General features: G+C 44.4%; 1 protein-coding gene across 1 annotated transcript in view; it reads right to left on the bottom strand.

The window, feature by feature from the left end:
- ctif (CBP80/20-dependent translation initiation factor) overlaps positions 1-16,586 on the bottom strand; it is a 126,734-nt gene that overhangs the window by 88,056 nt on the left and 22,092 nt on the right. The window contains exons 2-5 of the mRNA XM_072662393.1: positions 12,336-12,553; positions 5,159-5,230; positions 3,329-3,451; positions 2,780-2,853 (exon numbers count right to left, since the gene is read on the bottom strand). Of these exons, the coding sequence (XP_072518494.1) occupies positions 2,780-2,853; positions 3,329-3,451; positions 5,159-5,230; positions 12,336-12,515 (449 nt within the window). The 5' untranslated portion in view covers positions 12,516-12,553. The remainder of the gene's footprint in view (positions 1-2,779; positions 2,854-3,328; positions 3,452-5,158; positions 5,231-12,335; positions 12,554-16,586) is intronic.

The raw sequence follows: 16,586 nt of genomic DNA, 5'->3' as shown, positions 1-16,586 counted from the left end.
TCTTACATTTGTTACATTAGAAATTATAATTGTGTAAGAAAATCTTCAGAAAAGACTTTTAGTACTTTCGAAACTTTTAGTTTTGCACTGTTTTTAGTTTTTTTGTTTTTTTGGAAAGCTATTTTTATTTGTTTAAGTTTTATTAAAAACTGCATTTAAAAAATAAAAAATACAAAAATAGTTTATTGCAAAAATTATATAAATACATTTCATTAAGAACTGCATTTGAGAACAATGTCTTCCTGAGAACTGTCTTACATTTATTTGTGAGAAAAGTCTGAAGGAAAAGTCCAGGTCAGATTCAGGATGTTTTTAAAGAGCAGAGCTGTTTAGAATCCCACTGTCCTCCTAAACTGAACACATCCTCGTGAAAACTGTGCAGGATGGTTTTACGAAGAAATTTCTTTAAAAAAAAACAGTAATAAATAAATTTCTGCATTATAAAATCTTGTTAAATTAAACTAAATTAAGTTTAGATTTAAAATGTAAAGTTTTAAATTAGACATTAGTAAAATAGAGTAGAAATTCTACTACTGTATCTAAACTGATCATTTCAGGCTAAGATCAGCCTGAGGCGATCATAAAGGTAGAATACCAACATGAGAAATTTAATTTATTAATTACTTTTTTAATTAAACTAAAAAAATAATAATAATGCGATTTTTTTACCATTTTCTCTGCAATTTGGATCTCCAATTACCCAACCCATACATATCCTCCCCGACACACACCTCCTCCAACACTCGCACAGCCAGTCATCGCCTCTTTTTCTCCACTACCACCGATGCAACGTCACCAGGCAACAGGCGCACAACGCTGTACCACTCAGGACCCCTAAAGAGTAGTTTCCTACGAATTTTTGAAGAATAATAATTTATAACCTAAAAATTCTTCAAATATTAGTCTCTATCTGAACTACTTTTAAAACAGCTGTTTCCAGCCGTGAGGTGCGGTCACTATGATCAGAGGGTCGCTGGTTCGAATCCCGGTCGTGCTGCTAGCCATTGGCAGCAGAGACCCCGAGATAGCACAACTGGCCTTGCTCGCTCTATAGGGTGTGTAGATGGCGGTCCCTGGCAGTCACTGGCGGTCCCTGGCATCTGCGGGCTGGTGCGTCGGGGTATGCCGGGTGCGTTGGTTGCACGCCAGCAGCTCGAAAAAACGCAGGTCAGCACCAGACATTATCTCGTCGCTGTCGCGCAAAAACCTTGCATCTCCAAAACGGCAACTTTCAATGGAAGTCAATGTACTTTTTAAAAAATATATATATTTTTTTTAATTATTATTATTTTAATTATTATTATTTTAATTATTATAAGTCATTTTGGAGCATTTCTCCTGGTCCGTTCATCATGAAATTCGGATACAGTGTAAAGACCAACTGTCAGATTCACATTAAGGCACGAATGGAGATACAAGGTCTTATAAAACGTCTCATTTAAGTGACCGTAACGATCCACGGCTACACTGACCGGTGAATACTGTACACTAGCGTCCTCAGACTCCGCCTCTAAAATACAGTGTTGTTTAATCAGGGCTACAGGAAACACACGCCTGTTTATCAAGCTGCATGCAAATGAGCCACCAGCAGCTCAGCTAATCTACGCTCCCTGTACTGCCACTGCATCTCAGACAAAGAGAACATCTCTGAATACAGGGACAGACCGAGAGGCAGGTTGTGTGTGTGTGTGTGTGTGTGTGTGTGTGTGTGTGTGTGTGTGTGTGTGTGTGTGTGTGTGTGTATGGGAGTGTGTATGGGAGTGTGTGTGTGGTAGAGTGTGAAAGGCAGACTGCTGTGAAGGTGGGACAGAAGAGCTCATTAATTAAATTTAGTCCCTGGCTTAAATGACTTCAAATTAGAGCTCAGTGCACACACAGACAGCATCCGCAGACTGAGCTGCCTGCAGACGACACACCTGAGTGCATCTTAAAGCCTTACAGTCATGTGAAAAAATAAGGGCACCCCATGAAAACCTGTGCTTAAGGGACAGGACTGGAGATTCATCTGTCCAGAGCACATCGTTCCATGGTCCTGGTCTTAGTCTAGAAGCTATTTGGCCTACTTTAGTCTTGCTCATCCTTCCACACCTTCCATGAAGACTCCAGCTTCCATGGATACCTGCTACCATGACGACATTTTAGGATTGGTGGAGGCTTCTTTAATCATCTTGTGGTCTGTGGTCTTGCTGGAACGTCCCGACCTGGCCATGATGGTCAGCTGCTCCACTTGTAAATGTGGACTTAGTGGAACTGTTCTGAGATCTTCTCAAACCCCTTCCCAGACTCCACTACATCTCCACCTCAACCTTCTTCCTGAAGGCCTCAGAGAGCTCTCTGGATCTGGCGATGATGGTGATCTTCTTCACCCCTCACTTCCACAACCATCAATCACTCAAAATCAGCCCAGACTAAACGTCTGAGGTTTAAATAAGACTCCTGACTCCTCCAGAATAATCCTCTCCAACCATGTTCTGATCATCTGCAGCTGATCTTCTGCTCCTGAGTCTAATTCTACACATTTGAATGAGTTATAAATCATTTTATTAATAACGATTAAAGACGTTTCTTCAGGCGTGTGAGTTTAGTTAGATGACCTCCATCTCGCAATGTTGATCACATGAAGATCCTTCAGACGGCCAGATGTTTAAATACATTCAAAATACACAGTGTTTCAGAACCAGATATTAAACGCTAGGAAAGGGGCCAATATCTGTACATATGGAGGGGATTGGTGATCTAGCGTCCATTAGAAGGACAGAAGAAAGTGCGATGGCCTTACCCATGGGAGTCCATAGTGTTGGCGGCCCATATGTCCGTGCCCAAAATGTCAAAGGAGCCCTCCCTGTTTCCATTCTGAAGTTGACAGAAGTACAAAATACATTTTATTATTTAAACAATCATTTCACACAAACCCGAATTAGACAATCTGATCAGCACACCACGGCACACTAACAGCCCCCCCACCCTCCCCTCTAAAAATGAAAAAAGAGCATTAGTAACAGAATTAGCATCAGTTTAATTGGCCCCAGGATAGAGCCATGTGGGACGCCACTAGATATACTAAACTAAAGGTTACCAAATCATTTACAATAGATTCTGCATTAAGGTTTATAGCTGAACCTTACACCTAGGGTTCCAGGTTTGCATATTTTGTTAACGTTTAAATGAACAGTAAAAGATTTTTGGTTTTGAAAACCTGACGTTAATTCCCATGGCAAATTCCCCAACTTTGAAAAATTCCCAGAATATTGCAACACTAGTTCTAATTTTGGGAAGGTCTTGGCTGAACGAGTACTGGAATAAGGAGGAAATCTGAGTGTTTCCATACTTTGGATGGGGCACAAAACTGGTTGTTTCGGCCTCGGCTGCCCGATCTAGAACCAGATCCGGGTCGAGATCCTGAACTTGGCCTGGAACCTGTACTGCCATTGCTGCTGTGCTCCCACTCATCCTATAGAGACAGGAGGAGAGAGAGATGGTTAGATAGATGAACAGACAGGCAACAGACATTGCCATTGTCTTAGTGTACAAGGAGGTGAGGGTTCCAGCAGAAACAACGTAGTATATAGAATCGGTACGACAATCAATCAATCAATCAATCAATCAATCAATATATATTTACAACAGAAAAAGCAACAGCATGCCCATCAAAAGCTGGTCAAGCTAGTGGACCAATGTAGCCTTTGGGGTATTTTTTTTGTCTGAGTTTGATGGTTGGTATAACCATCATCACCAAGCTGGTCAACCAGCATGATCCCTCATACAACACACCATGCTGGTCAAGAGCTGGTTAACCAGTTGGCTTATTAGTATAGGTGTGTTTTTGCCAGCTTGACCATCAAGACCAGCTTAGACCATCCGAAACCAGCTGTAAAAAATAAGAGACCACCCAACGTTTCTCTGCTTTTAGTATTTATAGGCAGTGTGTTTAAGGGAAATGAACATTTGTTGTATTTCATAAACCATGGACAACATTTCCCCTAAATTCCAAATAAAAGCTGCTCAAATAATGTAAATAAATAATTATAATAATTATAATAAAATAAGTTATTATTTTGATACTAATACTAATACACAGTGCTAATATCTGAACTCTGAGAGCATTCAGAAATCATTATGCTGAAATAACCTCGACGGCCAATCACAGCTCTCATGTCTCGGCCGGCTCTCCACTAGTCTTTCACATTGCTGTTGGGACTTTATGCCGTTCATAGTCTGCAGATTCAGAGTCAGCGCTATCTGATGAAATACCTGGAATAAAACTGCTGCCAGACACGTAGAGATGCAGATTTAATTTTTTTACAGAGAAGTGTATATATATATATATATATACACACATATATCAGAGAGGACAGACATTGCTGTGTGTGTGTGTGTGTGTGTGTGTGTCAGCGTGGGTGACCCACACGTATCTGTCTTCTATATTCAGAGACATAGACACACTCACACGCTGTCCAACATGGCCCACGCCTGCTGACCAAAACAAATGCTCGTGTGAGCGTGCCAGAAAGGGAAACCCCGGCCTGACGGGCACTCCTGGGATAGCCCAGAGTAGAGTCCGCTCTCCTACAGATACTGAACAGTTCAGATCTGGCCGAGACACAAGGTCCACCTCCAGCTTCGGAAAACGAAAACGGCGTATTCGGCCCTATTCAATCTGGATAGTTTCTCAGGGGGGCAAAAATGAATAAATAAATAAACAAATATAAAAAAACGTGTGAGAAACTCACTAAACAATAAAATCACCAGAGGTTGAGCGAGGGTTGAGTGTGTTTGATTCATGCCGTCACATGATCACATTCAAACCAGCTGTAATATCCATCGGAGGAGCTCGGAGGAGCTCGGAGATACGTGCGCTCACTAAATAACAGCAAGGGGGGCAAAAACCTTACTGTCTCTCAGACATCTGCCTGGAAAAACAGAGGGCGCTATCCTACACCCTGCTCAAGGCGCCTCGCGATGCTCGCTGCTATCTTCCACCCCACTGACAAACCTTATCTGTTGTTACAGATACTTTTAATAAAATTAAAAAAAATTAAAATTACACTGCTATTAGCTGCCAGTTTGTCACTGTGAAGCATTTCATTTGTGGTTTCTACCAGGGAGATTTCACAGAGGAAACACACTCATCACACACACACACAGTCAAACAACTCACCGGTTTGGACGAGCCCCGCCCTCGAGAGGACGACCAGCTCCCATCTATTTTATCACTGCAGTCCTCCGTCCACTGAGAGAGAGAGAGAGAGAGAGAGAGAGAGAGAGAGAGAGAGAGAGAGAGAGAGAGAGAGAGAGAGAGAGTTAACACCAGACCATGAAAAATGAGCTGGCTGAGGTGGAGCTGCAGTGCGTTGCTCCTTCTGCACAGCCTGGGATGTTCTTATAAAGAAGCTCAGCAACACCAAAAGGCCTGAAAGTCCACGGAGAACAACGACCTGATCAGGTTCTCCCACAGAACCCGTCCTACGGTGAGGAAAAACAGCCCTCCAGAACATCTAGTCAGGCGGGCGTATCATCGGCAAGATCTATTAAGATTACAAGACTAAGACTATGGCCTGAGGGTCGCTGGTTCGAACCCTGGGGTTATGCTACTTCTCCATTATCAGCACAGTTGCTCTCCACGCTCTCTCTGGGTGGGTAGATGGCGCGCCCCCACCCCCCACCCACCCCTCATCACACCCACTGTGATGCTGGCTGGCACAGGCGTCTGTTGGCTGATGCATCCGGGGACTTCGCCTGAGCGAGCTGGCTGGCTAGTGATGCTGCACTGGAGGCAGGTGGAAAAGAGGCAGTGGCTGCGATGGGGCGATAGGGGGAGTCTTAGGGAGTGGGTGGGTGGGTGGGTGGGAGAACTGGCTTGGATTCTGTCCAGTAACAAAATTCTTTGGACACCTATGGCCAAGATTAACCAGCCAGGGTGGTGAGAAGGGAAGCATCCCACATTATCAGTCAAACATGGTGGAGGTAGTGTTACGGCTATAGGAATGAATGGCAACCAATGGAACTGGGTCATTGATGATGTGACTGATGGTCCACTATATAGTTAAAAGTATTGGTACACCTGGCATTGCTGTGAGGATTTAATGGCACTCAGTGTCGAGTGTTAGTGAGGTCAGGATGTTGGTTAGATGATCACCACCCCAGTTCTTCCACTGCTCCACAGCTCAATGCTGGGGGGCTTTATACCCCCTCTACTAGCCCACACCTGGCATTAGGCAGAATGGTGCAATTTTTTGATTTGCTCCAGAGGGTCCTATTCTATTGGCAGTACACGGGTGCAACTTAAAGTAGCTGAATGCATTCATTAGAAAGGGATAGAAGGGGTGTCCATAAATATTTGGACATGCAGTGTTTGAATTCTGAAAGGCCTAGCAAAGGGTCTGAAGGCAGAAAGCTCTGGAGATCCGACACCTCAATGAATCAGTCCATTCCTGATACCTTCAGCAGAGCCTGGCTTTGCATTTCGCCCAATCAGACGAGGCAGAGGGCGTAAACCCTCCCCCCTCAGACTGAGCTGATGTAATCAGCAGCCAGTCTTTAGCACACTAGTGTCTAGGCCTGATCCCAGAACAGGCAGTCTGTGGTGACAGGGGCTAATTTAGTGAACCTAAGCTCATTTAAAGCTTCTACACTGGCACTCGTGAGACGAGCTCAGTGCCAGCACACCCTGCAGAAGACCTGAGGTGATCAACTGAACGTGCCAAAAGTCTGTAGACACCTGCTCTCACAGCACTTCTTCTAGACTCAAGGGTATTAACAGGGAGTTTGTCTCCCTTTACTGCGGTGACAGCCTCTCCTCTTCTGGGAAGCTTTATACTACAAGTTGCAACATTGCTGTGAGGGTTTAATTGCATTCAGCCACATGAGAGCATCAGTGAGGTCAGGGACTGATGCTGGATGATTCGTTCAGTCATTGCGATTTGGATGGAGCTCCGTCACTCTAGAGAACACAGTTCCACCGCTCCACAGCCCGATGCTTGTTCTTCAGGTTCCTCTTCTTCTTCTTCATGTTCTTGTTCTTCTTGTTTCCTCTTGTTCTTGTTCTGGTTCTTCTTGTTCTTGTTCTGGTTCTTCTGGTCCATGTTTTTGTTCTTCTGGCCCATGTTTTTGTTCTTCTGGTCCATGTTTTTGTTCTTCTTGTTTGTTTTTTGGTTCTTCTGGTTCTCTTTCATGTTCTGGTTCTTCTTGTTCATGTTCATGTTCTTCTTGTTCATGTTCTGGTTCTTCTGGTTCTCTTTCATGTTCTGGTTCTTCTGGTTCTCTTTTATGTTCTGGTTCTTCTGGTTCTCTTTCATGTTCTGGTTCTTCTCGTTCTGGTTCTTTTAGTTCATGTTCTTCTGTATTTTCGTCTTGTTCTGTTTTTTTCTGATCCTTATTCTTGCTCTGGTTTATGTTGTTCTTCTTCATGTTCTTTCTCTTATTTTCATTTGTGTTTTGGTTCTTCTCGTTTGTGTTCTGGTTCTTCTCGTCCGTATTCTGGTTCTCGTCCGTGTTTGTGCTCTGGTTCTTCTTGTTCGTGTTCGTATTTTAGTTCTTCTGGTTCTCTTTCATGTATTTGTTCATGTTCAGGTTTCAGTTGTTCTTGTTCTTCTCGTTCCTCTCGTTCATTTTTTTTTTGTGTGTGTTTCTGATCTTCTTGTTGTTCCTGTTCTGGTTCGTCTTGTTTGTGTTCTGGTTCTTCTGGTTCGTGTTCTGGTTTGTCTTGTTCTTCTTCTTCTTGTTCTTGTTTGTGTTCTGGTTCGTCTTCTGGTTCTTCTGGTTCGTGTTCTTGTTCTTGTTCTTCTCGTTCATGTTCAGTTTTTTCTTATTTGTGTTTCTGATCCATTCATGATTGTTGTTTTGGTTCTTTTAGTTCATGTTCTTCTGTTTGTTTTGTCTTGTTCTGGTTCTTCTGATCCTTTTTGCTCTGGTTCATGTTCTTCTTCTTCATGTTCTTTTTCTTATTTTCATTAATGTTCTGGTTCTTTTCGTCCGTGTTCTATTTTCATGCTCTTTTTTGATCATGTTCTTTTAGTACATTTTCTTCTGGTTCTTCTTCTTGTTGGTCTCCTCAGTAAGCCACGGGGCAGCTCAGGTCACAATGGGACACGCTTATATTACTAATGGCCGTAGCCCTGGTAATAATACTGTTTCCTGCTGCAGAGGACGAACAAAGACCAACACAGGCAAAGCCGTCAATGTCCACTGACCAGAGTCCACTGACCAGAGTCCACTGACCAGGCGCGATGGATTCATGCAGGGTAAGTGCCCTCTCTTCTTTCCATGTTTCAGCCACATCACATCCTTCTCCTCAGCACTCGGCCAGAGGAAAACATCTCGCACTCCAAAACCAAACGAAGCAAATCAGCAAATCATCCTCTTCACAACAAAAAGCAAGGGAGTGACTCATAATCCAAACTACTAGTGCATCGTCTGTCAAACATGGTGGCGGTAGTGTTACGGCATGGGAACAGGAATGACTGATGATGCTCCATCCGATACTTCTGTTTTGAATTGAGGGGGGTTGTGGAAGAGTTGGGGAGGTGTTCATCATCCAACATCCTGACCTCACTAACTTAAACTAACAGCTCTCGTCACTGAATGCAATCAAATCCTCACAGCAATGCTCCTCCTCCAAAATCTAGTAGAAGGATTCTTCTTCCTCCCTGGACAGTAGAGACAGTCACTCCAACAAAAGCAGGACCGGCTCTTTTTAATACCCTTGATTTCAGAAGAAACAATGAACGAGCAGGTGTCCCGATACTTTTGTCACCCACCTGACCTCAACCCGATTGAGCGGCTTTTCACTTACTGAAGGCAAACTGAAGCAGGAAGACTGGAGTAAAGGTCAGCAACGGCTGGCGATGTTCGTGGGTTCCAGACTTTTAAGGACTCACTGACCGCAAAGTACCTGCATCCAGCTATTTAAAAAAAAATACCGCAGCCTGCAGAGTATCAGCCGTTCGAGGGTATCATCTGCCTGTGATTCAGTCATTCAGGTCACTGAGCGCTAGCGCTTTCGCTTAGGCCTGAAAACAGCAGCCTCTCAGCTGCAGTAATTTTAGACTGTCCATGTCGAGAAGCCACATATTGCACAATCATCCCAGGAGATTAGTACCCCAGTTTTTAGATCTGTAGGTTTTTTGGGCTGTACAGCAAGGCCGGGACCATCTGCTGGTACTAAGCACAATGCTGACCAATGAAATGAGTGAATTCACTCCTACAGCCCTACAGGGGAAGTGGGCTGCTAATAAACACCATCATGCTGCGCCTGGAAATCACCGTGCTCTGCTTTGAGTGTCTGGAGTTCACCGACACTGAATTTTAAAGTGGAACTTCAAGCAACCACTTGAGATACCTAAGCAACCACCTAACAACTCCATAGTAACAACCTAAGACACTCTAGCAACTACCTGTGAAATCATAGCAACCACCTAGCAACACTATAGCAACTACCTGTGACATCATAGCAACCACCTAGCAACTCCATAGTAACAACCTGAGACACTATAGCAACTACCTGTGAAATCATAGCAACCACCTAGCAACTCCATAGTAACAACCTGAGACACCATAGCAACTACCTGTGAAATCATAGCAACCACCTAGCAACACTATAGCAACTACCTGTGACATCATAGCAACCACCTAGCAACTCCATAGTAACCACCTAGCAACACTATAGCAACTACCTGTGACATCATAGCAACCACCTAGCAACTCCATAGTAACCATCTGAGACACCATAGCAACCACCTACTGTAGCAACACTATAGCAACTACCTGAGACATTATAGCAACCACCTAGCAACTCCATAGTAACAACCTGAGACACCATAGCAACTACCTGTGAAATCATAGCAACCACCTAGCAACACTATAGCAACCACCTAGCAACTCCATAGTAACCATCTGAGACACCATAGCAACTATCTGTGAAATCATAGCAACCACCTAGCAACTCCATAGTAACAACCTGAGACACTATAGCAACTACCTGTGAAATCATAGCAACCACCTAGCAACTCCATAGTAACAACCTGAGACACCATAGCAACTACCTGTGAAATCATAGCAACCACCTAGCAACACTATAGCAACTACCTGTGACATCATAGCAACCACCTAGCAACTCCATAGTAACCATCTGAGACACCATAGCAACCACCTACTGTAGCAACACTATAGCAACTACCTGAGACATTATAGCAACCACCTAGCAACTCCATAGTAACAACCTGAGACACCATAGCAACTACCTGTGAAATCATAGCAACCACCTAGCAACTCCATAGTAACAACCTGAGACACCATAGCAACTACCTGTGAAATCATAGCAACCACCTAGCAACACTATAGCAACTACCTGTGACATCATAGCAACCACCTAGCAACTCCATAGTAACCATCTAGCAACTCCATAGTAACAACCTGAGACACCATAGCAGCTACCTGTGACCCCATAACAACCACCTAGCAACACCATAGCAACCACCTAGCAACTCCACAGTAACAACCTGAGACACCATAGCAACTACCTGTGACACCATAGCAACCACCTAGAAACACCATAGCAACACCACAGCAACTAATTACCAATGCCATAGCAACCAACTAGCAATGCCATAGCAACCACCTAGCAACACAATAGCAACCACCTTATTAACCCTTAGAAAATCAACAATGCAATGCAAAATACATTTTGTTGAGGCTGAAGCCAAAGTTTATTATTCAGTTATGTGAATCATTTGGTAACGGTTTGGTTTTATTGCATCTAGTGGAGTCCCACAGGGTTCTGTTTTAGGGCCTATAAAACTGAGGCTTATACTGACAGTAATGCAGTTGTGAAAGTGTTCCTCCACTTCGGGACTAATAAAGCATTATCTTATCATACATACAGGGTCTAGGGATTAAACATTAAATGATACGCCTGGCCTTTGCTTTAGGGGTGCAAGTTTACATGTACAGATTGGTGGCAGACAGAGGTTCATTCTGTGGTTTATTGCTGTTTCTTTACTGTATTTAATACTTTTTTGCATGTTAAATTATACAAATAAACAGTAATTGGAAGTGCTTTGGAAGTGTGTCTCTGTAGAGGAGGACTGGACCTTATATACCCTTAACCTACAGCAGATTAGCTCTGCGCTTTTATCCTCAGGTTATAAGGAGTGTTTCGGCCCAATTAAGAACAATACAGGGCAGCCAATCAGAGCAAAGGTCATTTGCATAGAACAATTCCAATGGCACATTAATAAAAACTGATTGATACCTAAAGGATACAAATTTGTAAAACACATATCGCAATAAATACAGTGTATTGTAAAAAATATATATATAATATATAATAATAATAATAAATATCCTAAAATAATCATCTTTAAAAACACACTAATTCCAGTGGTGTGTTTTTGGTGATGTTGGTGAAGCCTTGGTTTATTATTTAGTTATTAATCTTAATGTTAAACCTACTGTGCATCATCATATCATTTGGTTTGGTTTTAGTGCATCTAGAGTCCCACAGGGTTCTGTTTTAGGGCCTTTAAAATTGAGGCTAATACTGACAGTAATGCAGTTATGAAAGGTGTTGGTTAACTTAACACATAAAATGGCATGGCTGGCCTTTACCTACGGGTGTTCAGCTTTAAGGGCGTAAGAAAATATTGGTATATCAAAATATCGTGATATTATGTTTTGCGACACTGTATCGATTCTCAGAAACACAGTATTGATTATTAATGAAGAGTTTAGATGTGAAGATTGGTGGCAGACAGGGGTTCATTTAGTGTAGTGTTTAAATCCCGACCACTAGAGGGCAGTGTTGTACTCTGTCTTCAGATTCCACTACTACGAATGGATAAAAAGTCTGAATGCAATCAAATCCTAACTGCAATGTAAAGCCTTCCCACAGAGGCATAGAGGCTGTTACTGTTACAATATGAATCTGGCAGTTGTTCTTCACCAATGGCTGTAGAAAACATGGACGCCCTGGTTCCCACTCCCTTCCAGACTTGCCTACAGATCTGATAGACCCGCCCCCTTCTCCCAGACCAAGCCTCAGTGTCTCAGACCGTCTTCACTGAGCTTCCAGTTATGTATCGATTCTCAGAAACACAGTATTGATAATTAATGAAGAGTTTAGATGTGAAGATTGGTGGCAAACAGGGGTTCATTTAGTGTAGTGTTTAAATCCCGACCACTAGAGGGCGGTGTTGTACTCGGTCTTCAGATTCCACTGCTCCGACTGGATAAAAAGTCAACGTTCCTATTACTCGGATTTTATGCAGATGATGGTGTGTGTTTTTATATAAATGTTATATAAAATATTATACGCATTAATACAGCATTAACGGTCTTGCCTGGGAGATGTTGGACTGAGTCTTGTCCACATCGGGGTCGTTTTCGTTTTTGTCGCTGAGTAGCCCCTGAACCTGGTACTCCAGCACATAGCTGTCAATGAAGCGCTCCAGCTCCTCGATCTCCTGCGAGCGCGTGCTGCCCGCCTCGGACGACGCCGACGCCACCGATGAACTCTCCATGGCAACGGGCCCCGGGGCAGGGGAGGGAGGGGTGTGGGCTGCGGGCAGAAGAGAGAAAAGAAAGGGTCGTTCAATCAATACGATCTTTCAATAAACAGTGAATTCAGGTCAAATACTGAAGGAGGTGCAGCACTCCCTGGTCGCTCTTGGATACTCAGGATATCCGAACACACTAAAGATGACCCAGATGGCTGTCAGTACAGGACAAGAAGGACAAACTCTCTACTAATACCCTTGATTATAGAAGAAATGCTGGAGGAATGTCCATAATCGTTCAGGACATTTAGCTGATTGAAGCTCTTATTGTGGCTGAATGCAATCAAATCCTTACTGCAATGTTCCAGCCTCTAATGTAAAGCATTCCTAGAAGAGCCCAGGCTGTCAGTACAGGACAAGAAGGACAAACTCTCTACTAATACCCTTGATTATAGAAGAAATGCTGGAGGAATGTCCATAATCGTTCGGGACATTTAGCTGATTGATGCTCTTATTGTGGCTGAATGCAATCAAATCCTAACAGCAATGTAAAGCCTTCCCACAAAAGAATAGAGTCTGTCACTGTTACAAAATGAATCTGGACGTTGTTCTTCACCAATGGCTGTAGAAAACATGGACGCTGTGGTTCCCACTGCCTTCCAGACTTGTCTACAGATCTGATAGACCCGCCCCCTTCTCCCAGACCAAGCCTCAGTGTCTCAGACCGTCTTCACTGAGCTTCCAGGGCAGAAGCAGAGAGCCGATTCCCCCCCTGGATTCCCAGTCTGTCCGGTAAGAGGAACAGTGCTCCACCAGTAAAGGTGCAGCCTTGGGCCCCAAGGCTGTCAATCACTTCGCTCCTAAGTGAAGCCCCGCCTTCTTACGATAGAGCAGAGTAAGGGTAAAAAACTTTCTGGGTGGGCATTAAAAAAAATGGGCACAGGGAGAGGAGGAAAATGAGATGAAAAATGGGCGGTGCCGTATTGTGACTGAAACATGGGGGTGGGCGGAGCTACACATGATACTTCAGTCAGCCAGCAGAGGCGCTAGACCTGTGCTACCTTCACTTTTGAGAGACGCTGCACCACCACCCATGCAAAATTTCCAAATTTCATGATAAACGGACCAATAGAAATGATCCAAAATGAGAGTGTGCTCTCCTAGCCAGGGCCTCGAACCCTATTGGTCCATTCATCATACAATTCTGTTGTCACCCACTCAGAACTTAACATAGTAGATACTGACCAGTTAAACCATCAGCTCCCTCCTGAGACGGCGGCATCCAATCAATAACTCGAACCCCAGCTGCACTTACAGTGCTTGACCAGTGGGGGCAGCAGACGGAAACACTGTTTACATTATGGAGGGCAAGTGAGAGCCAGACCTCCAGCACTTTACGAGGCTGGAAGACGGCTCTGCTAGAAGACACCTTCTGGACGTGAATTTGTCGCCCGAGTATCTTCTAAACCGCTAGGAAGCACCTGTCCTGCCCCCATTTCCCCTCCTCCTTGCCCGTGGTCTGGTTCTCAGCTCCTTCGTCAGCTCAGTTTAACCTCCACTGTTCCTTCCTTCCTATTTCCTCCCTCCCTTCCTCCCTTCTCTCACGCCGTCCTGTACTTACTGACTCACCTCTGTGTCTCTCCCACTATCCTCAGAGTGAGCAAGGGACTATAATCTCCTGCAAATCACTGCTTGAGCGCAGGCCAAGCAAAGAGGATTTACAACTGGAGCAGCACAGTAACTTCCTAATAAACACTAGAGCTAGATCTGCCCTTGCGGGTGCACTGGTTTACCGTCTGCCTACCAGTAACCAATCACTACCGGGAAGCAGGAAGGTCCAGTTAAGGTCTAGGCCCTGTTTATTATGGACAAAGAACTCACCCTGCTTGTATGACCTCAGAAGAAAAGCACTGACCAACAGACCTGGACGCTAGAGAGGAATAACGTCCCAAGCATTTGGGCTGTGTAGCAGCGGTGGTGCTACGAACTCCGTCCAACACCTTTGGGACGAGCTGGAGTGGCAGAATTAACCTACCTCACCTTCCTGATGCTCTCATGTGGCCGAATGCAATCACATCCTCCTCACAGCAATGTTTTAAAAACTAGTGTAAGGCACTCCCAGAAGAGTAGAGGCTGTTAGAGCAGCAAAGGACACCGGAGGAGTGTCTGGAACCTTTGGAGGATGTTTAGTGGATTGATGCTCTTACTGAGGCTGAATGCAATCAAATCCGCCTCATAGCAATGTTCCATCATCTAATGCAGGGGTAGGCATATGTTATAGTATCCTTGGACACACCTAGCAACTCCATAGCAACACCATAAGAGCAACACCATAACCACTTCGTAACTATTCAGCAACCACCTAGCAACCACCTAGCAACCACTAAGCAACCACTAAGCAACCACTAAGCAACTCCATAGCAACTACCCATCAATCTGGCGACACCACAGCAAGCACCCAGCAATGCTTTAGCACCCATTTGGCAACAACTCAGCAACATGACCGTAACCATTTAGTAACTACCTAGCAACCTCATAGCAGTCACCTGGTTTGACATTGCAACCATCTAGCAACTACTAAGCAACTACCCATCAATCACCATGAAACACCATAGTAACCACCTAGCGACACCACAGCAAGCACCCATTTAGTAACAACTCAGCATTTACTCAGCAAAATCACAGAAAGCATTTAGTAACTACCTAGCAACCACTTCTTGTGCCATAGCAACCACCCAGCAACCACTAACCAACACTATACCAACCACTATGTAACACTTTAGCAACCACCCAAGACATTATAGTAACCAACTAGCAACCACCTAGCAACCCCATAGCAATCACCTGGTTTGACATTGCAACCACCTAGCAACTACTAAGCAACTCCATAGCAACTACCCATCAATCACCAAGAAACACCATAGTAACCACCTAGTGACATCACAGCAAGCACCCAGCAATGCTTTAGCACCCATTTAGTAACAACTCAGCATTTACTCAGCAAAATCACAGTAAGCATTTAGTAACTACATAACCACTTGTTATGCCATAGCAACCACCTAGCAACACTATAGCAACCACCTAGCAACCACTACATAATACTTTAGCAAACACCTGAGATATCATAGTAACCAACTAGCAAGCCCATAGCAGTCACCTGGTTTGACACTGCAACCATCAAGCAACTACTAAGCAACTCCGTTGCAACTACCCAACAATCATACCATCACCATAGTAACCACTAAGCGACACCACAGAAAGCACCCAGCAATGCTTTAGCACCCATTTAGCAACAACTCCGCAACATCACAGTAACCATGTAGTAACTACCTAGCAACCACTTGTTATGCCATAGTAACCATTTGGTAACTTGTGAGATATGCAACCACCTGAGTTACTATAGTAACCAACTAGCAACTACCTAGCAACCCTATAGCAGTCACCTGGTTTGACACTGCAACCATCTAGCAACCACTAACCAACTCCATAGCAATTCCCCATCCATCACCTACCAACTTCATAGCTAACACCTAGCAACGACTGAGCAACCCCTTTGCAACCAGCCTGGTATACCACAGCAACCACCTAGCTAAAACACTCATTCACTGGGTCACATAACTACACAACTCACAGCAGACCAAAAATACAGACCAGATATGCTCATAATGTTTAATAAACGCTTCATATCCCGCCTCCTGAAAGCCCTCCCCACCTAACAGCTGTGCGTTTCAGGGTGGAGGCAAGGCGGAGCGTCAGTCCGCTGTTAAAAATAGGGAGGAAGCGTGAACGTGTCAGGATGGGGAGCGGTGGAGGCGGTGGGGTGTCTGCTCTTTGTTGTCTCTGTGCAGTGGTGCGAGAGATCCTCCTCCATGTGGTCTGCTCTCGGCCACGTGGTCAGAACGTGCCCCTCTCTCTCCCCCTGCTCACTTCCTCTGCACACTCGCTCCCTTACTCGCTCACTCTGGGAACAGCTGTTCTAACAAAGAGAGGACACGCCCTGCTCCCTGAGAGAACCATCGCCGGGCTAAACACCACAGCGGCACGAGAGCACATTACAGACAATCCAGCGGCATTTCAGACATGCTGTGTGTGTGT

Source organism: Salminus brasiliensis, chromosome 18, assembly GCF_030463535.1.
Source record: "Salminus brasiliensis chromosome 18, fSalBra1.hap2, whole genome shotgun sequence".
Classification (NCBI taxonomy): domain Eukaryota; kingdom Metazoa; phylum Chordata; class Actinopteri; order Characiformes; family Bryconidae; genus Salminus; species Salminus brasiliensis.
The sequence above is the reverse complement of the archived record's forward strand: the minus strand, read 5'-3'. Positions and strand labels throughout refer to the sequence as shown.